This window comes from Oncorhynchus masou, chromosome 24 (assembly GCF_036934945.1).
Source record: "Oncorhynchus masou masou isolate Uvic2021 chromosome 24, UVic_Omas_1.1, whole genome shotgun sequence".
Classification (NCBI taxonomy): domain Eukaryota; kingdom Metazoa; phylum Chordata; class Actinopteri; order Salmoniformes; family Salmonidae; genus Oncorhynchus; species Oncorhynchus masou.
Window position 1 is genome coordinate 41,958,500 of NC_088235.1, and position 27,847 is coordinate 41,986,346.

The 27,847-nt window shown below is 42.3% G+C and overlaps 1 protein-coding gene across 2 annotated transcripts; it reads right to left on the reverse strand.

Annotated features, from left to right (window-relative positions):
• On the reverse strand, positions 1 to 27,552 carry zfand4 (zinc finger, AN1-type domain 4). Of its 2 annotated transcripts, none has more exons than XM_064933959.1 (11): positions 27,511 to 27,552; positions 27,038 to 27,136; positions 25,457 to 25,774; positions 16,713 to 16,788; positions 15,691 to 15,758; positions 15,231 to 15,420; positions 13,456 to 13,606; positions 11,887 to 13,134; positions 11,122 to 11,173; positions 5,377 to 5,494; positions 1 to 2,116 (listed from the first exon to the last, which is right to left on the reverse strand). In XM_064933959.1, the coding sequence occupies exons 3-11, from the start codon at positions 25,638 to 25,640 to the stop codon at positions 1,981 to 1,983; spliced, it is 2,223 nt and encodes a 740-aa protein (XP_064790031.1). In that variant the 5' UTR covers positions 25,641 to 25,774; positions 27,038 to 27,136; positions 27,511 to 27,552; the 3' UTR covers positions 1 to 1,980. The 2 variants fall into 2 exon arrangements, with proteins under 2 accessions (XP_064790031.1, XP_064790030.1); XM_064933958.1 differs by having other exon boundaries at positions 27,315 to 27,542.
• Between the last annotated feature and the right edge of the window lie 295 nt (positions 27,553 to 27,847).

Sequence of the window (27,847 nt, forward strand, 5' to 3'; positions counted from 1 at the left end):
ACCAGTTCTTGTAATCACTTTTTTATTTTTTACTATTCATTCAAACAAGTTAACACAGCCATATGTTAGATTATTCCAGCCCTCCAATATAGTAACTAAACATTTTTTTTGCAACAGCTGTGCAATTTAAAATACCATTTATTTTTATGGCAACCATAAACCAAAATTCTATATTCCCTTCTCCTACTACCATACAGCATGTTTGACATGCTATTTGCATACGTATGTCAAAGCTGATCTTGAATTAACATTAAAGTAATCCATTTGATAGTTTCTCATCAACGGGGAGTGTTCAGTATTAGTTCATTTAGTAGAAGACGCATTGTAACATTGATGCCAGAATGCATGTGCCCATAAAAGAAGTGGCGAGGAGAGTGTGCCTTCAGAAAGTAGTCACACCACTTTAATTTTTCCACATTTTGTTGTGTTACAGTCTGAATTTAAAATGGATTACATTGAGGTTGAATCATGCTCAAAGGGATCAATGATACACCCAGTCACGCAAAGGACTTCACTATGAGGACAATGGTTACTTTAAAACAGTTACACAGTTTAATGGCTGTGATAGGGGGGGGGGGGGATCTGAGGATGTATCAACAACATTGTAGTTACTCCACAATACTAACCTATTAGCTGAGTGCAAAGAAGGAATCCTGTACAGAATAAAAAATATTTCAAAACATGCATCCTATTTGCAACAAGGCACTAAAGTAATACTGCAAAACATGTGGCAAAGCAATTAACATTGTCCTGAATACGAAACGTTAGATTTGGGGAAATCCAATGCAACACATCACCGATTACCACTCTCCATATTTTCAAGCAAAGTGGTGGTTGCATCATGTTATGGGTATGCTTGTAATCGTTAAGGCCTGGGGGGTTTATCAGGATAAAAACATTTACTAAATGGAGCTAAAAAAGGTAGGCAAAATCTTAGAGGAAAACCTGGTTCAGTCTGCTTTCATACAGATACTGGGAGATTAATTCACCCTTCAGCAGGACAATAACCTAAAACACAAGGCTTAAATCTACTTAATCATCTATGGTAAGACCTGAAAATGGTTGTCTAGCAATAATCAACAACCAAATTTGACAGAGCTGGAAGAATTCTTAAAAGAATAATGCGCCAATATTGTACAATCCAGGTGTACAAAGCTCTTAAGAGACTTACAGCTGTAATCGCTGCCAAAGGTGATGCAAACATCCATTGACTCAGGGGTGTGAATACTTAAGTAAATGAGATATTTCTGTATTTCATTTTCAATAAAAGGTGCAAAAATGTCTGAAAACAGGTTTTCACTTTGTCACTATGGGGTATTGTGTGTAGATGGCTGTAACAACAAAATGTGGAATAATTCAAGGGTTTTGAATACTTTCTGAATGTACTGGATATAAAAACATGATTGACAGTAAGACAACAAAAACGACAAACACAGAACTGCAAGAGCCTACAAAAAAAACAAAAAGTCAAACATTGGTATATAAATATGATAATTCTAAAGTGCATCTCTCAAAGACTTGTCGCATGAAAAAGTTATCTGCAGTCCTATTTTAAGAAAAACAAATCTGACAAAATAAAAATACGGATAATGTTTACGCTTGGAGATGTGCACTTCTGTTCCGTTAAAACATGAAATAAACTGACATCTTCTGCTTAAAAAAAAACATCTATGTATAGTACATGCAATACTTTTTTGCTAAGGAAAAATATCAAGGTTACAATATACGAAGAAGGTGGATCACCAGTTTGTTCACATTGTCCGGAGCAGAGGTGATAGCGAGTTAATAAAGTTTGTGTGCTAATATTCTCTGTTCTGTTTTGTTCACACTTGGCATTTCGATGTCATTAAGTCAAACTTGGTGATTAAAAAGCACACAACGGTGATCAAGATCCTTCCTTCCTTCCCTTTTGTTTTTAATCATTCAGGTAAATCAAAGAATGAGGAGTGCAGGGATAGAGGGGGGGACAGGGGGAGGGGCTCAGATCTTGGGCAGCTTGGGAGCGTTGACGATGGGGTTAGTTTCCTGGAGGAAGCGGCGTCCGGCACTCTTGTAGTTGTACGTGCAGTCATGGGTCTCTGCGTAGCGGTGGGTGGCGCAGAAGTTGTTACCACACCTGAGAAAACAGAGGAACACAACCGCCCTATTTATATATGCCACTCGGACTGTTATCCAAAGTGACTTACAGTACAATGAGAGCATACCTTTTTAATTACAGTACAATGACAGCATACTTACATTTTTTGGGGTGTTTAGGAGATCACAGCAGGAATTGAACCCACAACTTTAGCATTGCTAGTGCTGTGCTCTTACCAACTGAGCGACACAAAATGATTAGAAACCCATGTCTTTTATGGCCATATGGAATCTGGCTGGTAAAGGGTCCTTCTAAACATCATCAATACCTTGATGTCTGCATTTTCAATCAATTACAAAATGGATTACATCTCAGTTGACACATTCAGTCAATTATGAGCCCAGTACTGGAACAACTTATTATCTAGAGATTCTTGTGGACACTTATCTCTAACTTAAAAAAAAAAATAGCTCTAAGCCTTCTCTATCCCAGAGGAACTGAAATAGAGATAATCCACTTGTGTAGAAAAACTGGACTTCGGCCTCCCGAGTGGTAGAGCAGTCTCAGGCACTGCATCTCAGTGCAGTCCCTGGTTTGAATCCAGGCTGCATCACATCCGGCCGTGATTGAGAGTCCCATAGGGCGGCAAACAATTGGCCCAACGTCGTCCAGCTTTGTCCGTCATTGTAAATAATAATTTGTTCTTAACTGACTTACCTAGTTAAATAAAGGTTCAATTAAAAAAAATAAGGCCCACTCCACATTGCTTTAACTGTGACTCATATCGGTTCTCAAATAAGGGAGACTATAGAACATGGATCAATCAGATTCAGCTGCGGGAGGATTTTTTCTTGAGCGGATGGCCAGGGGGCTGGAACATAATTACAAATCATTTGCAGACTGAAAACTGATCGCAAGAAGCCCAAACATATATAATATTTGACTAAAACATTTCAAACCTTGCATACATTTGTATACAATCACATACAGTGCCTCGCGAAAGTATTCGGCCCCTTTGAAGTTTGCGACCTTTTGCCACATTTCAGGCTTCAAACATAAAGATACAAAACTGTATTTTTTGTGAAGAATCAACAACAAGTGGGACACAATCATGAAGTGGAACGACATTTATTGGATATTTCAAACTTTTTTAACAAATCAAAAACTGAAAAATTGGGCGTGCAAAATTATTCAGCCCCCTTAAGTTAATACTTTGTAGCGCCACCTTTTGCTGCGATTACAGCTGTAAGTCGCTTGGGGTATGTCTCTATCAGTTTTGCACATCGAGAGACTGAAATTTTTTCCCATTCCCCCTTGCAAAACAGCTCGAGCTCAGTGAGGTTGGATGGAGAGCATTTGTGAACAGCAGTATTCAGTTCTTTCCACAGATTCTCGATTGGATTCAGGTCTGGACTTTGACTTGGCCATTCTAACACCTGGATATGTTTATTTTTGAACCATTCCATTGTAGATTTTGCTTTATGTTTTGGATCATTGTCTTGTTGGAAGACAAATCTCCGTCCCAGTCTCAGGTCTTTTGCAGACTCCATCAGGTTCTTCCAGAATGGTCTTGTATTTGGCTCCATCCATCTTCCCATCAATTTTAACCATCTTCCCTGTCCCTGCTGAAGAAAAGCAGGCCCAAACCATGATGCTGCCACCACCATGTTTGACAGTGGGTATGGTGTGTTCAGGGTGATGAGCTGTGTTGCTTTTACGCCAAACATAACGTTTTGCATTGTTGCCAAAAAGTTCAATTTTGGTTTCATCTGACCAGAGCACCTTCTTCCACATGTTTGGTGTCTCCCCCAGGTGGCTTGTGGCAGACTTTAAACGACACTTTGTATGGTTATCTTTAAGAAATGGCTTTCTTCTTGCCACTCTTCCATAAAGGCCAGATTTGTGCAATATACGACTGATTGTTGTCCTATGGACAGAGTCTCCCACCTCAGCTGTAGATCTCTGCAGTTCATCCAGAGTGATCATGGGCCTCTTGGCTGCATCTCTGATCAGTCATCTCCTTGTATGAGCTGAAAGTTTAGAGGGACGGCCAGGTCTTGGTAGATTTGCAGTGGTCTGATACTCCTTCCATTTCAATATTATCGCTTGCACAGTGCTCCTTGGGATGTTTAAAGCTTGGGAAATCTTTTTGTATCCAAATCCGGCTTTAAACTTCTTCACGACAGTATCTCGGACCTGCCTGGTGTGTTCCTTGTTCTTCATGATGCTCTCTGCGCTTTTAACGGACCTCTGAGACTATCACAGTGCAGGTGCATTTATACGGACACTTGATTACACACAGGTGGATTGTATTTATCATCATTAGTCATTTAGGTCAACATTGGATCATTCAGAGATCCTCACTGAACTTCTGGAGAGAGTTTGCTGCTCTGAAAGTAAAGGGGCTGAATAATTTTGCACGCCCAATTTTTCAGTTTTTGATTTGTTAAAAAAGTTTGAAATATCCAATAAATGTCGTTCCACTTCATGATTGTGTCCCACTTGTTGTTGATTCTTCACAAAAAAATACAGTTTTATATCTTTATGTTTGAAGCCTGAAATGTGGCAAAAGTTCGCAAAGTTCAAGGGGGCCGAATACTTTCGCAAGGCACTGTAGCTCTCTATGATTTGCGGGAATACTTTGGAATGGATTTAGCAAATTACAATAACTTGGAGTTGATTTGCTGGTGTTTTACAACAAACCTACTAAAGATAGACGATTGAAACACACACACCAAGTGGAACACTTATCACAGTTAGATTACTCAGCACTAACCAATCACAACTTCAATCTTTTGAACACAGCTTGACTCCAACATTAGACGGTTATAGCATTATGATGAGAGATTGCCCAGTTCCAGTACACTCTGTTGCATCACAACCACACACTGTGTGCCCTAAGCAATGACGGGAGGTTGTGATAGTTGATACTGGGGTTGTGGTGGTAACTGGTGAGGGAGTATGCGATATCGTGCTGTTGATGACATGAACACTACTGGACAGGAAAAACGCCTGGCATAGTCTAAGCATACCTAGCAGTAGCAAAGATACACACATAAAACAGACAATATTGAATTAGAATGAGTAATGAGGGAGGACGGGGGGGGGGGGGAAGGCTGGTAGGGAGTGGGAGAGAGGGCTGGCACAGAAGTGTTTTTTCCTACCTTGAATTCTTAGCTGGTAGTTGAGGGCAGGCTTTTTGACAAATAGGAAGAATGGAAGATGGAGTGTGAGAGAGTGATGAGGGAGGGAGAGAGGGAGGGAGAGAGAGAGAATGATAGAGGGATTGAGAGATGTACCTGCACTCGTAGCTGGTGGCGAGCCCAGTCTTCTTGCCACAGAGGAAGCAGTGTTTAGAACTCTTCTTCTTCCTGCTCAGCGGGACCTTGACTGGAGGCAGGTGATATGTCGGGGTGCCTGGAAGAGATAGTAACACAGGATAGTTGTGTTCTACTTTGAGGAAAGAAGTTCTGGTTTACTTTGAGTAAACTAAATAATATAGTAAGCCAAGAACACTGAATAAAACTAAAACATATCAGGAGCAGTCCTGGTGTATCAACATGAAATTACGTTTAGTTACCTTACTATTACTACGGCAACATGTAAACAAAGAGACTTTTAAAATAAATGTATCGATTGGGTCTGGTGAGGGAATCGCATGGAAAATGTTATTTTCCTACTACTAGTAGCTTAGACACTAAAACTTGTTTTAAAAGATATATGGAAATAATAACTGAAGGATATCCCTAGTTCCCATGTGGAAATATTTAATTATATACATTGTTAATTTTTTCCCCCAAACACATATTTCACACTCGTTCACAAGCTCTGAAAACGGTTCTCTTTTCCAGCTCATAACTATTCCAACACAAGTCACTCTCTGCCCAAGACAATCACACCCGTGGATGCAACCTTGTTCAGTTTACAAGGCGTGGAGATAAGGTTCATGGGCAAGGGTAACAGGACAGAGAGAGAAAGGGGGAGGGGAGGAGAGAGACAGCAAGAAAGACAAACAGCAGACAGAGAGAGAGATGGACAGACAGAGAGAGAAACAGAAAAAAGTTCACAGAGCTGGAGAGAGACATGGTGGAGCTCAGAGAGCTAGTCCACACAATCCAGACAGAACAAACTCACAAAACAGACCAGCACAACACCACCAACCTCAACAAGACCTGGAGGGCAGAAGGTGGAGATGGACATCAGAGTTCCAGCTGCTATACGGACTGAGGTGGGAGCACTTCATTATTAAAAAGAGGCACACATGGCACTGCAAGATGAGGTCAGAAAGCTGAGCCGGGACAGAGAGCAGGACACTCCCCCAGACAAGGCAGCAGAACAGCCAACCTCACACCAGAACCACAATGGGACAGACAACACAGGACCCACCCACCACCTAATGTATACCTGGCCCACCACTCCACCCTGGACTTGAAGCGCCTTTACGACCAGGTCCACCTCCACAAGGCAGCAATCAAAACTTTTGCCAAGAAGGACATCTCCAGCATCTCACACAGGAGCAACAGAGAAATGGACACCCCACCCAGACACCCTTCCAGACCTGCAAGACCCCCTCCTGAAGGACCTGCACCAAGAGAACCCACGCCAAGAGGACCTACACCCAGACCACAGCTTCACCAGCCAAACAAACTCTGAACACACCCTATATAGGCCCCCCATATCAGACCTATGCCCCTTCTGCCCCCCGCGGCAAGGACCTCAACATGACAGCAGGATGTATGCTCAGGCCGTGAGCAGAGCAACAGGCCCAACCTCCACTATTACACCCGCCCAAGCCCCATCCTGCAACCTAAGAGGTATGTATCAGATGCTCTACTCACGTTACTGTGATGGTCTGGGCCTAAACCTCACAAAAACAACACTGGACACTATGGAACAAAAAGCCTTCTCATCCTGGAATATACAAGGTCTGAGGTCATCTGCCTTTGGCCTAAAGAGCAGGAACCCAGACTTCATCAAAGAAATTGGAAATACTGACATTGTCATCCTACAAGAAACATGGTATAGAGGAGACGGACCCACTCGTTGCCCTCTCAGTTACAGAGAGCTGGTAGTCCCATCTACCAGGTGTGAAACAGGGAAGAGACTCAGGGGGTACACTCATTTTGTATAGAGCAGACCTAACCCCACTCTATTAAATTAGTCAAAACAGGAACATTTTACATCTGGCTAGAAATGAATATGTGCTAACTATATCTCCCCAGTAGAATCCCCATACTATAATGAAGACAGCTTCTCCATCCTAGAGAGGGAGATCAACCATTTCCAGGCTCAGGGACATGTACTAGTCTGTGGCGACCTACATGCCAGAATTGGACAAGAACCCGACATCCTCAGCACACAGGGGGACAAATGCATACCTGGAGGTGACAGCATTCCCTCCCCATATGCCCCCGTAGACAACTACGACAACATAACCAACAAAAACAGGTCACAACTCCTACAGCTCTGTCGGACGTTGTATATGTACATAGTCAATGGTAGGCTTCGAGGGTACTCCTATGGTAGATACTAGAAGTCGACGATTAATCGGAATGGCCAATTAATTAGGGCCGATTTCAAGTTTTCATAACAGAAGGACAGATCTTTACCTTGTCAGTTCCGGGATTCAATCTTGCAACCTTATAGTTAACTAGTCCAACGCTCTAACCACCTGCCTCTCATTGCACACCACGAGGAGCCTGCCTGTTACGCGAATGCAGTAGATGCCAAGGTAAGTTGCTAGCTAGCATTAAACTTACCTTGTAAAAAACAATCAATCAATCATAATCACTAGTTAATCTTGCGTGTCCTGCGTTGCAATACAAAGAAGTATAGATTTTTAAACCTGCATATTTAGCTAAAAGAAATCCAGGTGAAATTGTGTCACTTCTCTTGCGTTCATTGCACGCAGAGTCAGGGTATATGCAACAGTTTGGGCTGCCTGGCTCATTGCGAACTAATTTGCCAGAATTTTACGTAATTATGACATAACATTGAAGGTTGTACAATGTAACAGGAATATTTAGACTTAGGGATGCCACCCGTTAGATAAAATACAGAATGGTTCCGTATTTCACTGAAATAAACATTTTGTTTTCGAAATGATAGTTTCCGGATTCGACCATATTAAATGACCAAAGGCTCGTATTTCTGTGTGTTATTATGTTATAATTAAGTCTATGATTTGATATTTGATAGAACAGTCTGACTGAGCGATGGTAGGCAGCAGCAGGCTCGTAAGCATTCATTCAAACAGCACTTTTGTGCGTTTTGCCAGCAGCTCTTAGCAAGCACAGCGCTGTTTATGACTTCAAGCCTATCAACTCCTGAGATTAGGCTGGTGTAACCAATGTGAAATAGCTATCTAGTTAGCGGGGTGCGCACTAATAGCGTTTCAAACGTCACTCGCTCTGAGACTTGGAGTAGTTGTTCCCCTTGCTCTGCAAGGGCCGCGGCTTTTGTGGAGCGATGGGTAACGCTGCTTCGAGGATGGCTGTTGTCGATGTGTTCCTGGTTCGAGCCCAGGTGGAGGCGAGGAGAGGGACGGAAGCTATACTGTTACACTGGCAATACTAAAGTGCCTAAAAGAACATCCAATAGTCAAAGGTAAATGAAATACAAATGGTGTAGAAGAGAGAAATAGTCCTATAATAACTTCAATCTAAAACTTCTTACCTGGGAATATTGAAAACTCATGTTAAAAGGAACCACCAGCTTTCATATGTTCCCATGTTCTGAGCAAGGAACTTAAATGTTAGCTTTTTTACATGGCACATATTGCACTTATACTTTCTTCTCCAACACTTTGTTTTTGCATTATTTAAACCAAATTGAACATGTTTCATTTATTTGAGGCAAAATTGATTTTTATTGATGTATTATATTAAGTTAAAATAAGTGTTCGTTCAGTATTGTTGTAATTGTCATTATTACAAATACATAAAAAAAAAATAAATAAAAAAAAAAATCGGCCGATTAATCGGTATCTGCATTTTGGGGGGGGGGGGGTAGGTACTCCTGTAGCTCATCTCTTGGAAGTTGTACATGGAGTCGTCTACAGTACTATGTAAAACACAAAAGAATGCACATAGAGCAGAAATAGTCTGACAACTGCTAATTATCAAAATCCAGAAAAGAGACATTAATTTCTACAACCATCTAAAAGGAAGCAATTCTCAAATCTTCCAGATGGACAAAAAAAAAACAGAAGAAACTACAGTATAATGCTATTTGGCCCTAAACAGAGTACACAGCGGCAGAATACCTGACCACTGTGACCGACCCAAAATTAAGGAAATCTTTGACTATGAACAGACTCAGAGCATAGCCCTGTTATTGAGAAAGGTTGCTGAAGGCAGACCTGCCTCTCAAGAGAAGACAGGCTATGTGCACACTGCCCACAAAATGAGGTAGAAACTGAGCTGCACTTCCTAACCTCCTGGCAAATGTATGACCATATTAGAGACACATATTTCCCTCATTACACAGACCCACAAAGAATTTGAAAACAAAATCCAATTTTGATAAACTCCCATATGTACTGGGTGAAATACCACAGCCATCACAGCAGCAAGATTTGTGACTTGTTGACACAAGAATAGCGCAACCAGTGAAGAACAAGCACCGTTGTAAATACATTTACATTACATTTAAGTCATTTGGCAGACGCTCTTATCCAGAGCGACTTACAACCTATATTTATTTTCTCTTCTGTACTTCAACTATTTGCACATCATGATATTTGTAATGTCTTTATTCTTTTGGACATTTTGTGAGTGTAATGTTTACAGTTACTGACAGACAGAGACCGGCCGAGAGACAGACAACGACAGAGACCGACAGACAAATAATAGGGATGAAGGCAAGGCGTAATAGGACTGATATAAAAGGGAGGTTAGTGTGACACAGCAGACAGGAGAACCTCCCACCCAGGCAATGGGCCATGAGATTGGATGTTGAGTTGTGTCCTCCTCACTAATCTGCTCTGATATACTGCTACAGAACATACTCAAAAGGCCATCCAGACTAAGACGAGATGTTTGAAAGGAATCAGTTTGAGCAAGGCGGGACACATAATAGCTAATCTTGATTACATAATGAGTAGTTATTTGGGATGCAATGTAATTATAGATTAGTGAAGTTCGACTGCAATGTAGCCAAACACGTTCTGCTGTCCTTGGCTCATTGTGTGGTATGTGTGTGTAAACATGAAAGTAAATCTCCTCTCCTGTTGATGGTGCTCATTCTGCAGCTGTATCATATTAATACTGAATGCCATTGCCGTGCAACGCTGCAATGCTCATATAACATGCATTGGCTGCTTTCACATAATACTCCCCTGTGTGTGTGTGTGTGTGTGTACTTGCTGTATGTGTGGTGTGTGTGCACTTACTGGCACTAACCCTAGGTCAGTGAGCGGTTTTGTTACTGTGTACATGCGTTCATGTGTGAGTGTGGTGTGTCTGTCCATGCGGCCTCAGTCTGCCTCTACCCCTAGGTCTGTCAGAGAGCTGTTCCGTTTCTTCCTGACAGTGTGTGTGTGTGTTGGTGACTGCCCACCCTGCATCACCAGGCCAGAGACACAAAGGCAACAATCCGCAGGGCAGCCTAATGCTGCAGACAACATGCCCGGTGCTAGGCTACTAGCATAATAATATTGCTTTCACAAAGATTTGGGTCGAAAACGCACAAGCAACAAGCAGCTTTATTCATCTCAATAAACAGGGTATACAATAGAACCACCAACCCTGGGTGATTTTGATTATATTTGGAATTGTCATAAATGGATCACATTCTCTCTTGGATTCAATGAGATGAGGATCTGAGAATGTCTCATTACTCAATTCTTAATAGGATTAAAGGACAAAAAAAATATACATTAAAGACTTGTTCTTCTTTTGAAAAGACACCCTATTCCCTAGTATATAGCACACTACTTGTGATTGGGGCTTGCATTTGAAATGGCTAGCTATTTCCTAGTTCACTACTCAAGACTACTTTTGATCAGACCCAGGTCCCTGAGTTTTTAGGGTTGTCCCACTCACCTAGTCTTCTTATTGAACTGGAGCCTCCAGCTGATCCCAGGCTGTTAGTTGACTGAAACGATGAGAAGAGGTTTCAGACAAGGTCAATAGAGTACCACGAAACACAGCCCTTATTTTAAGTGCTTCTAAAATACCCTATGGGAAAAATAAATGGAGGAAAAACAATTGGAACCATTTCCCTGTTTGACCGCTAGGTTTTATGGGTATTATGACACCTCCACTGTGGGGCTCTATCAACACCGCACAAAATAGTCTGGTTACCAGTCTGTTTAGTGATCGTTCCACTTAAAACTCCTGGTCATGCTAAACATTGTTTGGCAATGACAGAGTACAGGGAGTGGAATGTTAGAAAAACAGGTTATGGATTTCAGGCTACGCAAAAACTATACAGTGTACAACAGTACAGTACCTCATAATACAACACAAATGCACTATCACTGTGCTTCTTTGAGTTGCTTATTCCTATTTAGGCAGTTCATCATTGAGTCCTCATTTGTGGATAGTGCCCATTTTTCATCCTAGCTGGGTTGTCGTATCTCAAAAGTCTGTCCTTACTGTTAAGTTCATGGTTTAAGTATCCCATATATTTCTGTTATTACGGGGCTATCACCCAGTCAAAGAGTGCGCCTGCGCAGGAAATCTTGTTGTTGATGGACCTAGCCTTGAGTGGAATGGCTACCTTATAGTGTGTTCATATAGTATAGTAAATTTTGTTAAAATGGAACCTTGTCGTTGTGTCATTTTGAGTTAACACTTACTACTTACCATGTAGGAGGTGGCTGCTCTTCGTATCAGGTCCTCCTGGAGTAGCTGGATGTTGGCTGGGAGGGAGAGGGCCGTAGAGCCTAGCGTGCCAAGCCCGGAGGCCCCAACAGCGGGAAGCCCCAACCCGATTCCCAGGCTTGGTTCTAGGACTCCCCTGCTGCTGCCTAGGGACCTGGAGGAGGACAGGGAGGCCAGGAGCTCTGTGTTGCGGAGGGACCCGAGAGGCTCCTTACAGGCCTGGTTGGCCAGCTTGGTAATGCCACGCGCCTCGCTTTTACTGATCATCTCCGGCCACTGGACTGGGGAGTCCACATTGATGCCTCGCAAACGAGAGCAGTGAGGAGGAGAGGAGGGGCTAGCAGGAGAAGGAGGGGTGAGAAAAGTGGTGGGGTGGGAGGAGGAGTGGAGATTGGGTCGTAGGGGTGACGTTGTTGAGCCGGAAAACTCAAAGGGTTGTGGTAGTCTTGGTCTACTTGAGGGGGAGGATGATGAGGAAGGAGAGTCGGGAATATGATGAAGGGTGTTGCCAAGTAAAGGTGTCCTCTCCCCTTTCCAGGCTAGCCTATCAGAACCACCCATTGCCCAGTTGTTTAAAGAGTTCATCCCCACAGCTTGGGAGAGCAGAGAGGGGGTGGAAGGGAGCTGGAGCTCTGCTCCAACCCCCAGGGCTCCTAGCCCATCCAACCCACCCAGATCCATCTCTGGCTGGGAAGAGATATCCAGGCTGAGGGGATCTGAGAGCAGGTCTCCTCCGTACAAAGCTCTAGGCGGTGTGGGCTCCAGCAGGCCCAGGCCCAGTGCCTCACTTCTGGGGTCAGGCAGCTCCGTTGCCCCACCAACCTGACCCCTGCTGGAGAGCACGGGGAGCTGCGGGTACACACAGTCCCTCATGAGCCTGGCGCTGCCGATCTCCAACCGGGACACTTTAGGAGGGGGTCTGATCGACTTGGGGATGGACTCCCATGGCTCCTCCTCCTGGAGCATGTAACAGGACGAGGAAGATAAATAGGGCAGAGCTCGGCCGCTGCTTGACAGGTGGGTGGAGGCGGAGGCAGCAGCGGGAGGGGAGGGAGTTATGGATCCCTGGTCCCTGATTGGAGGTAAGTGTGAGGCGGAATGATGGGATTGGTTGATCTCGGGTAGGACGCGGAAGAGACGGTGGTGTCGGGGTCCAGAAGGGTCCAGAGAGCTGCTACAGGGCCGGGGACCGACGGGGGGAAGAGGTTCCAACTTGGCAGACTTCTTAGGCTGGGGGGTGGAGACAGAAAGAGTCATACAGTGTGTTTGAGGGCTTCAATTTGAGCAAGGCGAGGAAGAGAATCACTCATTTTGATTAGATAATGAGTAGTTACTTAAGATGCAAGTTTATTGGTAAATCATTGAGTCACACATTGAGGCTGTCACAAGTGGGCTTGCATTTTGAAGTTTTAGGTTTAAGATGCTGTTCGGCACTTTGCCAATAAAATGCTTTGGACAACAAAGATGTATTTTCACTTCCATGCTAACAGTGTTAATGGCTAGAAATGAATTACATCCTATGAAAATAATTAGAAAGTCAAATCTGTTTACCTTCTTGTTGATGTTCATGTCCTCCATCTTGGCTTTGAGCAGCTTCATCTTGTTCATGGTGATACAGTTCTCCAGGGTCGGCTGGACCAAAGGCAAGCCCTCACTGTCGTTGTCCTCCTCCTCAGAGAACATGTTGTACACCGAGCCACCACTGGAACACACATGCCAGGCAGACATATTAACACAGATCACACATGGACATGCTTTTTACGAGGGAGAGATCAACAGCTCAACAGTCACAATCAGAATAACAGATATCCTGTTCTAAACTGCTTCAGCTCAGAATAATGACACACGTTCCACACCCATGGTGACTTTGACCAGTGATCTATTGAGGAAGAATATAAACCTGGTATATTTTTTTAGACTCATTCTGTGTATGGGAACTACACAACATGACCAAAAGTATGTGGACACCTGCTCATCGAACATCTCATTCCAAAATCATGGGCACTGATAAGAAGTTGGACCCCCTTTGCTGCTAACTAACAACCTCCACTATTTTGGGAAGGCTTTCCCCTAGATGTTGGAACATTGCTGCAGGGACTTGCTTCTATTCAGCCACCAGAGCATTAGTGAAGTTGGGCGATAAGGCCTGGCTCTCAGTCAGCGTTACAATTCATTCCAAAGTGATCGAAGGGGTTGAGGTCAGGGCTCAGTGCAGGTCAGTCAAGTTCGTCGACACCAATCTCGATGAAACATTTCTGTATGGATCTCACTTTGTACACAGTGGCATTGTCATGCTGAAACAGGAAAGGGCCTTCCCCAAACTGTTCACACAAAGTTGGAAGCACAGAATTGTCTAGAAAGTCATTGTATACCATAGCTACATTGTAACCCATTTCATGAAGCTCCCAACGAACAGTTCTTGTGCTGATGTTTCTTCCAAAGGCAATTTGGAACTTGGTAGGGAGTATTGCAACAGAGGACATCATTGTTTTGTTACGTGCTACGCACTTCAGCACTCGGCGGCCCCGTTCTGTGAGCTTGTGTGGCCTACCACTTCACGTTAGAGCCACCGTTGCTCCTAAACATATAGTACCTACAGATTATAGGGGCAGCTCTAGCAGGGCAGAGATTTGACAAACTCCCTTGTTGGAAAGGTGGCATCCTATGACGGTGCCACGTTGAAAGCCACTGATCTCTTCAGTACAGGCCACTCCACTGCTAATGTTTGTCTATGGAGAATGCATGGCAGTGTGCTCGATTTTATACACCCGTGTGGCTGAAATATCATAATTTGAATGGGGTGTCTACATACTTTTTGTGTGTGTGTATGTATATGTATATATATATGATGAAGGGTGTTGCCAAGTAAAGGTGTCCTCTCCCCTTTCCAGGCTAGCCTATCAGAACCACCCATTGCCCAGTTGTTTAAAGAGTTCATCCCCACAGCTTGGGAGAGCAGAGAGGGGGTGGAAGGGAGCTGGAGTTCGCTCCAACCCCCAGGGCTCCTAGCCGATCCAACCCACCCAGATCCATCTCTGGCTGGTAAGAGATATCCAGGCTGAGGGGATCTGAGAGCAGGTCACCTCCGTACAAAGCTCTAGGCGGTGTGGGCTCCAGCAGGCCCACCGCCTCCTCCAGCAACCCCAGGCCCAGTGTACACACACACACAGAGTGTGTCATTTTGCCACCTACCCAAATAAAGCGCACTGATCTAAAATGTGTACAGTGTCTGAGAAGAAAGTGCTTTAAAACAATGTAGTTGAATTGGGACTGGAGCATTTATATTGCACTTCGAAGTGCAATTATCTGGAGTGGCCTGTATTCACCTGAATGATTCTGAGACAGGGGTCAGAGTTCCGTCCCCTCGGTCGACGACCCGGAAGAAGTTGAGCTGGTCTCCTTCTCGGTACACCAGGAAGGTGACCTGCTTGTTGCTAGGCATACTCTTCTCCCAGCCCTCCTCCCTGCCTCCCTCCATCAACTCTGCCATATCCTTCACTGGGTCCTCCACAGACACTGAGGGAGAGAGACATCGGTCAGTCAATAAGCCAGTCAGTCAATCAACAACCAAGTCTTTCATGGACACTGTACAAGAGAGAGAATCAACCAATCACTGAGTCCTTCATAGACATGAGGGTGAGAGACCGTTTGGACAGGGTTCATCTCAACATGTTGCTACAGAGGTTAAAGGATTAAAACGGCCACAAATAAGTGAATTTAATCTGTGTGAATACTTATGGGTGTACAGCAGTGAACGCTGAGAAATCCAAACCCATCTCAACCTACCTCTCCTGGTGTTGATGGGTCCTCCTCTCATGGCCAGGACCAGCTTCAGTGTACAGCCCTCAGCAATACTGCAGACAGACAAGATAAATGTCAGCAATGATGGCTAGTAGAAACTGTCCCAAGTCCTTTGGAAGGCTAGGTTAAGCTACCATTGTGTTGCTTTGCCTTACAGCTAGCTGAATCGTTCATGCATGGGCCATGATCATTACGTCACGCAGCGGGAAAACAACTAATCACTCCCCGTTTTCCGTTTTCTTCTGTTTGGTGCCTAATGAACACGACCCTGGAAACACAGACCAGGCAAACAATCATTCTGGAACAAACATCCTTCCTCAGTCAGTCTGCGCTCCAGATGAACTTATGCACATGTCTGGGAATTCTGCTGGAATTCTAGCGGGAACGTCAGTTCTATGCAAATCCAACCCCTCGCACCTTCCATTTCTAAGACTTCAAAGGTTGTTTTGTTGATCCTCAGACCTAACTAAATCTCGCCGGGGACCGATCATGTGGAAAATTAAGTGACAAGCGTTCATGACACAACCACCATCTGCAACCTGTAGACCAGGTCTGTATCTAATAAAACTGAGAACTCACTACTGGGATAGGCGAGCTCTCCAAACACATTCAATACATGACTGTCTGTCAAATATTAATCAATCAAAGACGTAGAATTAGCTAAGGTTTGGGGAAAGAATGTATTTACTACAAGGGGAATTACTTTCTAAGCAAATAGCCCTCTACAAGTTACCCACTACACTAATTTCAATTAAACATAAATTACAAGATCAAAGTCGATGGTTTGTTTACAGGGCATTGCTGTACATGAAAATAGGTTCCCATTCAACTGAAGAGTGAAATAAAATTTAAATTAAAATAAAACCTTTTTATTTTAACAGTTGTGAACAGGGTCGTGTTCATTACGGCACAGAGCAAGAAACATTTTAACATGCTTTGCAATGGAAAACAAAAATGAAAGTTTCAGTCAGTTTGGTTCAAAATGAACACAACATTGCTGAACTCACCTGTAGTCATGCAGACAGTACTCATCCTCCAGCTCCAAGTTGTTCCAAATCAGGTGTTGCTGGGCAACGGGGATACCTGTAGAGAGATTTAAACACATTTACATACACAGCCCTGATTGGCGAATAGGATCGTCTAGACAAGGGCTATTCAACTGGCGGCCCACAGGCCAGATCCGGCCTGTTAATCAATTTAGAATGGCACTTTGAACAATTCTGAACATGTACACATCAGCAAAAAAAATCCTTAAAAAATCCAATGTTCAGTGCCAACAGGAGCCCACGTTCAATATTTTCCAATGGGAGAATGTGTTTTCCTGTAGTCCTGCCCATTAAGTGCTGTCAATCAATATCACCTAACATACCAGTTTCAGACAATCAATCATAGCTGCTAACAGTGGTACAGGGTCTGTCCGCCCACCTATCGGCACTTCCACCGCAGATGAGATCACTGCGCCTGATACAGAGAGCGTGCTTTGTGCTCAACTCAGAGGCAAGTTAAAAAACACCATGGACTCCGTTATGGCCATTATAAAACATAATTTGATCAGCCTGCAATATTCCTTTTTTGTGGTCTGCTGAGCATCATGATCTACTTTTACATAATGATATTCAGTGGCTAAGCAATGGTAATAATGCACTCAAGAGAGCAGCCTGTGTGATCTTAGGGAGGAGATGACTAGTGAAATTGGTTGAGGAGTTCGTATCAGAAGTTTGTTTTTTTAGAGACATCTTCAATCAATTTAATGGACTTCATTTGGGACTACAGGGGAGAGTTCAAAACAGTGACATGATTGAAAAACAGACATCTTTTCAAAATAAGTTATTTTTGAGCCCAAACAAAACACTGCATTGCGCAACAGTCATCAGTACAGATCACTCACTCCCGTGATGTCAGAGTTTTTACATAAACTGAAAGCGAACTTTGCAACTATATTTGATGAGTTTAAGTCCCCAGAGGTGCTGCAGTTTATTATAGGGATCCGTTCTCAACTGAGATATGCCATGCATAAAAAACGTGTAAAAAAACAAAAAGAAATAGAAACAGAATGTGATGCCCTGCATAAAAGGTGTCCTATTTGTAAATAAAAACAAAATATGAAGCTTTGCATGTAAAACGGACAGGAAAGTACAGTGAAACAAAAATATAAATGCAACATTTTCAATGATTTTACTGTGTTTCAGTTCATAAAAAAAAAAGTTGATTTAAATAAATAAGGCCCGAATATGGATTTCACATGACTAGGAATACAAATATGGATCTGTTGGTCAGATACATACCTTAAAGATGGAGGAGCAGTGGTTTTAACACAGCACCCCCTATCAGTCATCTAGTGTGTTTATATATATCAATGGGTCCAATCCCCAAGCTGACAAGGTGAAAATCTGTCGATGTGCTTAACCCTAATTAATCCTGTAAAACGCTCTGGATAAGAGCATCTGCTAAATTACAAAAATACACAAAGTAGGAGTGCTAATCCAGGATCAGCCCCCCCCCCTCCAATCTATATAATATTATTAATTATAACCTAAAAGGCAAAACTGACCTCATACTCTGAGACGCTTTATGAATACAGGCTCAGATGTGTTGTTTGCAGGAGAAACACATTTTCTACTTATTTGTTGAGAGGTTAGTTTCAGACAGACAGTTGAAGTTCCGCTCCAGCAGACAGCCAGGCTCAGTGAAACGCTGCCCAGCAGAAACACAATCACCACTATTGCAGACCAGGGAGATGACTCATGCCCCCTACAGGACATAGCATGCTACAACACACCGACGCAGGCCAAAATGCAAACTACACTCTGAAGACTATGATACAATTTATCTTTATTTAATTAGGCAAGTCAATTAACCTCTTACATCTATGGGGGCGCTATTTCATTATTGGATAAAAAAACGTGCCCGTTTTAAGCGCAATATTTTGTCACAAAAAGATGCTCGACTATGCATATAGTTGACAGCTTTGGAAAGAGAACACGGACGTTTCCAAAACTGCAAAGATATTGTCTGTGAGTGCCCCAGAACTGATGCTACAGGCGAAACCAAGATGAAACTTCAAACAGGAAATGAGTAGGATTTTTGAGGCTCTGTTTTTCATTGTCTCCTTATATGGCTGTGAATGCGCAAGGAATGAGCCTGCCCGATCTATTGTTTCCCCAAGGTGTCTGCAGCATTGTGACGTATTTGTAGGCATATCATTGGAAGATTGACCATAAGAGACTATATTTGCCAGGTGTCCGCCCAGTGTCCTCCGTCGAAATTGGTGCGTCATCTTCAACTGCACGTCTTTTTCCAAGCGATTCAGAGGAGAAAGTAGACATCTTCGAACGATATATCAATGAAGAGATATGTGAAAAACACCTTGAGGATTGATTCTAAACAGCGTTTACCGTGTTTCAGTCGATATTATGGAGTTAATTTGGAAAACAGTTTGCCGTTTTGATGACTGAATTTTCGGGTTTTTTTGGTACCCAAACGTGATGTACAAAACGGAGCGATTTCTCCTACACAAAGAATCTTTCAGGAAAAACTGAACATTTGCTATGTAACTGAGAGTCTCCTCATTGAAAACATCCGAAGTTCTTCAAAGGTAAAAGATTTTATTTGAATCCTTTTCTGGTTTTTGTGCAAATGTTGCCCGCTAAATGCTACGCTAAATGCTACGCTAGCTATCAATACTCTTACACAAATGCTTGTTTTGCTATGGTTCAAAAGCATATTTTGAAAATCTGAGATGACAGTGTTGTTAAGAAAAGGCTAAGCTTGAGAGCTAGCACATTCATTTAATTTCATTTGCGATTTTCATAAATAGTTAACATTACGTTATGCTAATGAGCTTGAGGCTATAACTGGATACAGGTTTTTTTCGTAGCCAAACGTGAACAAAACGGAGCGATTTGTCCTACACAAATAATATTTTTTGAAAAACTGAACATTTGCTATGTAACTGAGAGTCTCCTCATTGAAAACATCTGAAGTTCTTCAAAGGTAAATGATTTTATATGAATGATTTTCTTGTTTTTGTGAAAATGTTGCTGGCTGAATTCTAGGTTTATAGCTATGCTAGCTATCAATACTCCGACACAAATGCTTGTTTAGCTATGGTTGAAAAGCATATTTTGAAAATCTGAGATGACAGTGTTGTTAACAAAAGTCTAAGCTTGAGAGCAAATATATTTATTTCATTTGCGATTTTCATGAATAGTTAACGTTGCGTTATGCTAATGAGCTTGAGGCTATAAATAGGATCCCGGATTGCTCGACGCAAGAAGTTAAGAACACATTTTTATTTACAATGACGGCCAAACCCTTTACGACGCTGTGTCAATTGTGCGCTGCCCTATGGGACTCCCAATCATGGCCAGTTGTGATACAGACCGCATTCGAACCAGGGTGTCTGTAGTGACACCTCGAGCACTGAGATGCAGTGCCTTATACAGCTGTGCAACTCGGGAGCCCCTATATATGGTCATTCGCATTAACAGAACATGCAAGTCCAGGATGCAACGATGTGCGGTCCTTCTTAACAAATTCTGATGTGCACTTTGGACTTGTTAGGTTAACTGTTCACATATATTTTTCCTCAGCCAACAAGACAAGTAGCGCACAGCAAAATCACTAGCCTGTCAATCTACTATAGTAGAAAAGTTTAGGCTACCTATTCTATTATTCAACTTGTTGAGAAACAGACTCTGGGACAGTTGTGGGAGTCAGACGTTAGATCCCAAAAATAAATAAATATGCATCGAGTCTGATGCAACAGAACGTTCCGTATAAAAATGTTGATAAACTATTATTTCTTCAAATGACAAATGCAGCAATGCACACAAGGCAGTGGGCTACGCGTGAATGTTCGTTCCATAATGCAAATAGCAGGAAAACCCCATTGTCAAAAGGGCATTGAACATACAAGCAGTTTCATGTGACAAGAAAATATCAGTGAGAAATTTTGAAAAAGAGGAGCTCTAATAGGCGACTTTGAAGCAAGGTAAGACATACCTCATTTTATGTATTAAAAAGTTCAGTTTTCAAAGAAAGTACGGTACCAGTCAAAAGTTTGGACACACCTACTCATTCAAGGGTTTTTCTTTATTTTTACATTGTAGAATAATAGAAGACATCAAAACTATGAAATAACACATGGAATCATGTAGTAATCCCCCCCCAAATTTTTTAAATTGAGATTCTTCCAAGTTAGCCACCGTTTGCCTTGATTACCGCTTTGCACACTCTTGGCATTCTCTCAACCAGCTTCATGGGATAGTCACCTGGAATGCATTTCAATTAACAGGTGTGCCTTGTAAAAAGTTACATTTGTGGAATTTCTTTCCTTCTTAATGCGTTTGAGCCAATCCGATGTGTTGTGACAAGGTAGGGGTGGTATACAGAAGATAGCCCTATTTGGTAAAAGACCAAGTCCATATTATGGCAAGAACAGGTCAAATAAGCAAAGAGAAACAACAGTCCTTCATTACAAAGACATGAAAGTCAATTAATCCAGAAAATTTCAAGAACTTTGAAAGTTTCTACAAGTGCAGTCGCAAAAACCATCAAGCACTATGCTGCAAATGGCTCTCATGAGGACCGCCACAGGAAAGGAAGACCCAGAGTGACCTCTGCTGCAGAGCATAAGTTCATTAGAGTTACCAACCTCAGTAATAAATAAATGCTTCACAGAGCTCAAGTAACAGACACGTCAACTGTTCAGAGGAGACTGCGTGAAATCAGGCCTTCATGGTCGAATTGCTGCAAAGAAACTACTACTAAAAGGATACCAATAAGAAGACTTGCTTGGGACAAGAAACACGAGCAATGGACATTAAACCGGTGGGAAAATCAGTCCTTTGGCAAATTTGAGATTTTTGGTTCCAACCGCTGTGTCGTTGAGATGCAGAGTAGATGAAAGGATGATCTACATGTGTGATGGTGCTTCGCTGGTGACACAATCTGTGATTTATTTCAAATTCAAGGCACACTTAACCAGCATGGCTACCACAGCATTCTCTATATAAGGTACCGCAGTTGACAGTGCATGTCAGAGCAAAAACCAAACCATGAGGTCGAAGGAATTGTCCGTAGAGCTCCGAGACAGGAGCTCGAGCCCGAGCCCGATCAAACATCTCTGGAGAGACCTGAAAATAGCTGTGCAGCGATCCTCACCATCCAACCTGACAGAGCTTGAGAGGATCTGCAGAGAATGGGAGAAACTCCCCAAATACAGGTGTGCCAAGCTTGTAGTGTCATACCCAAGACTCAAGGCTGTAATTGCTGCCTAAGGTGCTTCAACAAAGTACTGAGTAAAGGGTCTGAATACTCGGTTTTCTTTTTTTTTTTAAGTGCTTTGTCATTATGGGGTATTGTTTGTAGATTGAGGAGGGAAAACAATTCAATCAATTTTAAATAAGGCTGTAACGTAACAACACGTGGAAAAAGTGAGGGTTTGAATAATTTCCGAATAAACTGTAGATATTACAGACTGGGTCAGACACTTGCCAGCTGGTTAGCGCGTGATCCAAGTACGTGTCCTGGTAATCCGTCTGGCCATGCGGTCCTGTGAATGTTGACCTGTTTAAAAGGTCTTAATCACGCCGGCAACGGAAAACGTGATCAGTCTTCCGGAACAGCTGGTAATCTCATGCATGGTTTAGTGTTACTTGCCTCGAAGCGAGCATAGAAGGCATTTAGCTTGTCTGGTAGGCTTGCATCACTGGGCTGTGCTTCCCTTTGTCGTCTGCAATAGTTGCCCTGCCACATCCGACGAGTGTCGGAGCCAGTGTAGTACGATACGATCTTAGTCCTGTGTTGACGCTTTGCCTGTTTGATGGTTCGTCTGAGGGCATAGTGGGATTTCTTATAAACTTCCAGGTTAGAATCCCGTTCCTTGAAAGCGGCTGCTCTAGCCTTTAGCTCAGGGCGGATGTTGCCTGTAGTACATGGCTTCTGGTTGGGATATGTATGTACAGTCACTGTGGGACGACGTCATCAACACACTTATTGATGAAGCCAGTAACTGGTGTACTCTTCAATGCCATTGGAAGAATCCTGGAACATATTCCAGTCTGTGCTAGAAAAACAGTCCTGTACCGAAGCATCATCTGACCACTTTCTTATTGACTGAGTCACTGGTGCTTCCCGTTTTAATTTTTGCTTGTAAGTAGGAATCAGGAGGATAGAATTATGGTCAGATTTGCCAGATGGAGGGCGAGGGGGAGCTTTTTTTACATCTCTGTGTGTGGAGTAAAGGTGGTCTAGAGTTTTTTCCCCCTCTGGTTACTCATGTAACATGCTGGTAGAAATGATATGAAACGGATTTAAGTTTCCCGGCATTAAAGTTCCCATCTACTCGGAGCACCACCTCTGGATGAGCGGTTTCCTGTTTTCTTATGGCCTTTTACAGCTCATGGAATGCGGACTTAGTGCTAGCATCGGTTTGTGGTGGTAAATAGTCAGCTACAAAAAAATATAGATGAAAACTCCTGGTAAATAGTGTGGTCTATTGTTTATAATGAGATACTCTACCTCAGGCAAACAAAACCTTGAGACTGCATTAATATTAGACTTCGTGCACCAGTTGTTGTTTACAAACATACAGACTGCCACCCCTTGTCTTACCGGAGGCAGCTGTCCTATCTTGCCGATGCAGCATAAACCCTGCCAGCTGTATGTTATCCATGTTGTCGTTCAGCCACGACTTGGTGTAACATAAGATATTACAGCTTTTAATGTCCCGTTGTTAGGATATGTGATCGTAGCTCATCTATTTTGTTATGCAATGAGTACGTTGGCTAGGACTGACGGTAGAGGCAGACGACCCAGTCGCCGTCGGGTCCTTACAAGGCACCCTGACCTACGCCCCAGATATCTGTCTCTTTCTCATGTGAATGACTGGGATGTTGGCCTTGTTGGGTGTTTGAAGTAAATCCTTTGCGTCCAACTCGTTAAAGAAGAAAATCTTCTTACAAATAATACAAAAAAACACACAATAGCACAATTGTTTAAGAGCCCGTAAAACGGCAGCCATCTCCTCCAGAGCCAATCAGTCATTCAGAAACATAGGATATTAAAGTTCTTCAGCTAAAAAAAAAAAAAAAATGCCACAATTGGTCAGGAGACCGTAAAAAGGCTGCTATTCCCTGCAGAGCAATTCTGTAACACAGGTTTTGACTGACAGCCATTCTGAACTTGAGCACCACATGGGACAAGAAGTTGCCCCCATCCCTCCCAGTAATTAGGCAAATTTTGCAAATGTTTTGTCTGAGTGAAGGAAATGCTGTAAATTATAATAAATACCACTGATGTCATGTCACACAAGTGAGCCATCAGTACACAGAAGTATATAGGTTTTAAACCTGCATATTTAGTTAATAAAATAAATTCATATTAGCAGGCAATATTAAACTAGGGAAATTGTGTCAATTCTCTTGCGTTCATTGCACGCAGATTCAGGGTATATGCAACAGTTTGGGCCGCCTGGCGCGTTGCGACCTAATTTGCCAGAATTTGACGTAATTATGACATAACATTGAAGGTTGTACAATGTAACAGCAATATTTAGATTTATGGATGCCACCCGTTAGATAAAATATGGAACGGTTCCGTATTCCACTGAAAGAATAAACGTGTTTTCTAAATGATAGTTCCGGATTTGACCATATTAATGACCTAAGGCTCGTATTTTTGTGTGTTATATTAAAATCCAGTCTATAATTTGATAGAGCAGTCTGACTGAACGGTGGTAGGCAGCAGCAGGCTTATAAGCATGCATTCAAACAGCACTTTATTGCGTTTGCCAGCAGCTCTTCGTAATGCTTCAAGCATTGCGCTGTTTATGACTTTAAGCCTATCAACTCCCGAGATTAGGCTGGAAATACTAAAGTACCTATAAGAACATCCAATAGTCAAATGTATATGAAATACAAATGGTATAGAGAGAAATAGTCCTATAATTCCTATAATAACTACAACCTAAAACTTCTTACCTGGGAATATTGAAGACTCATGTTAAAAGGAACCACCAGCTTTCATATGTTCTCAGTTTCTGAGCAAGGATCTTAAATGTTAGCTTTTTTACATGGCACATAATACACTTTTACTTTCTTCTCCAACACTTTGTTTTTGTATTATTTAAACCAAATTGAACATTTTTCATTATTTGTTTGAGACTAAATTGATTTTATTGATGTATTATATTATGTTCCAATAAAAGTGTTCATTGTTCATTCAGTATTGTTGTAATTGTCATTATTACAAATATATATATATTATATATAAAATAATATTTTTACAAAAATTGTACGATTAATCAGTATCGGCTTTTTCGGTCCTCCAATAATCAGTATCGATGTTTAAAAATCATAATCGGTCAACCTCTAATAAATATATATACATATATATTTCAATTCAGCCCTATCAATATAGGCCAATTCCCATAAGCGTAAAGGGTTAATGTGTGTGTAGAAAATCACCTACACAGATCCTTAATCTTTGCTTAGCGGATGAGCAGAGAGATAGTGAGTTTTAGATGCGGTGAGGATATTTATTTTTCCAGCACTACTGAAACAGAAAAGCCATTCTTTGCAATAGAATACATTTGTATGAGTCTGAGCTTTTGACTACTCATAGACCAAAACTTAAAGACTATTTCAAATTTTGAAATGGAGCCGGTCCTGCTTAAGTAATGTTTGGGGAAGCTGTATAGACACCTGCATGCTAGGTCAGTAAGAGTGACTACTGTTATGTACCATACCTTCCAGCCTCTGGATCTTGGCCTTGACAGAGATGACTGTCTCAAAGGGCGAGACGCGCAGCTCGAAGCAGGTCCCAGTCAACGTTTCGATGAACAGCTCCATGGTCTCGTAGAACGGCAACTTGTACTGGAAGGCCCCCACGCTGTCATCATTATAGATTGGTGGCTCCTTCCTGTCCGCCATCTTTGTGTGGTTTGGACTGCTTTAGGGTGAGGGGGGTGTGGGAGGGGCAGCAGCCCAGGGGAAGGGAGAGAGGGATGGGTGTTGGTGCTCTCTGTTGTCACCACGGTTACACATCATGCTGGAAGCCCAAAGCTCTGAGGGAGAGAGAGGCGAGAGAGAGATGGCTCAGTACCTTGCCCTTTCTTCCAAGTCTAAGGTAATCTATGTTTGTTCCTCAAACACTGACACTGTGAGGTATAACAGTTGACCAAAAAAACCCAGCTATGCTGAGGAGAGTTGGAAAGGGGGAGTTGAGTTGACATGCACCTGGTAGGTAAGGAGACCTTTACTTCCCTGACAACACAAACAACTATCAATAAGAAACAACTACGGCCTACAATGTGCAAGGAAGCCTAACCCATGCTGCTAACACTGGTGAGCAGAATGCAAAGGATTCCTTTAATTTGAAAGAAGTGCGTATTAAAATCTTCACACAGACACACTGAAATGTCACCAACTGTCACTTAGACCTGGCCTACACAATTAGAGAGCAATAGTTTAAAAAAATAATGTTTTTTTTTAAAGTACAGAATTGAAGAGACAAGTGTAAGAGTTCATAAGTGCCTTCATAAAACATTCAGCTGACCACAAGGCCCAGGCCACAGCTCTTGGCTGCAGTATAGTCTAGATAGCTGAAGCTAACCAGCTGTAAGTCTATGTAATGCCATCAGGAGGCGTGTATGGTATCAAACACACAGACAACTCCATGCAGGCATAGGGGACTGGAGGCCTCTTGACAGTTAACCTGTATGTTATGTGACTGCATTAATATTTCATTTTAAATGAATGCAAATGTAAAGTTGTGGGCTGATTGATACTCGGAACGACATGAGATGTGGTGAGATTGGAAATCTGTTTAGTGTACTACTAGAGAGATGGGATTTATGAATTTGTTGTGGTTTCAAGCAGATTAAATTCCTTTCACACAAACACTGTAAAGACCAAGTCTACTGTATTCCTAGCTGAATTTCTCAGCACCACAAATGAGAAAATCGGCTACTGTATTCCCAAAATTAAGGCCCTACACTATGACCATTAATTAGGCTTTGATCTCTGCTAAGAAAGCAAACCTGGAAACCTCAACATTAAGTGAGCTGAATCTGGTTTCAGTAAAACAAGACTGACTAGCCAGTTACCTAGCTATCAAGCCAGTGTTACATTATAACATTTGAACCTATATACCATGTGTAAATCGTTAAAAACAAAGTCTTGATCTTTCCTATCAGCGCTTACGAGACAGAAAGGTGGCTACACTTAGCAAATACTATACAAAGGATGCAGCTAGATAACTAATACATGCCCAGACAGGAATCTTTTCTGGCTGTCTCACCAGAACCCCCTTTTATTATTTTACTCACCGTAAGAGGATCCAAGAGAAGGTCCCTATAGCTGGCAAGAGTATACCAATGAACAACTGGCTGGCGTCCCAAGACGAGAACCACTCCGTCTTTAACTAGCTGGACATAGAACAATATCACAAATATAGATAGTAACGTTATTAACAAAGCAAATGCATATATTATCTAGCTAGCTATTTCGTATAACTAACTAAATAGGTTGTGACTAGCTAGCCAGAACCAGTTAGCTCACTAGCGTTAGCTAGCTAACCACTTTAGCAACCCAAACAATGGCTACCTTGCTTGGGTCGATGGCTGCTGCAAGCTGCTACTCGTACTCTCCTTTTCAGATTCGGCATTCTAGATTATAATGAAACGGTTCTACTTATCTCCATGTTTTAAAATAAAAATGACAACGGAAAGCTATCCTTATTGCCCATGAAAAGTGGAATATCGGTAACCTTTGGGATTTTCCTGAACTCAACTCATCTCACCTGTCAAAAAAAAACAGCGGCTCCTGACCAGCCCATTGTGACTTCTCTTGATTGACAACAAAGGCACCATGACGTAACGTGTTCGCTCTCTGTAGGTGAACCAATGAGGAGTACACAGAGGCGGGACAAATATGGTCGGTCACAGTGATTGACTATTTATCCTAGAAAAAGAACACTGGCTTCGGAGCGTGTTATTAAAAAGATACTGGTAGCCTAACACACTAACCTTTCATTTGTGTAATAATGGTTGTCTTTGTACTACAGTTGAATAAGTTGATTTAAGTGTACAAATTATAATTAAGCAATCATAAAATCCCATCAGTGATGAATGAATAGA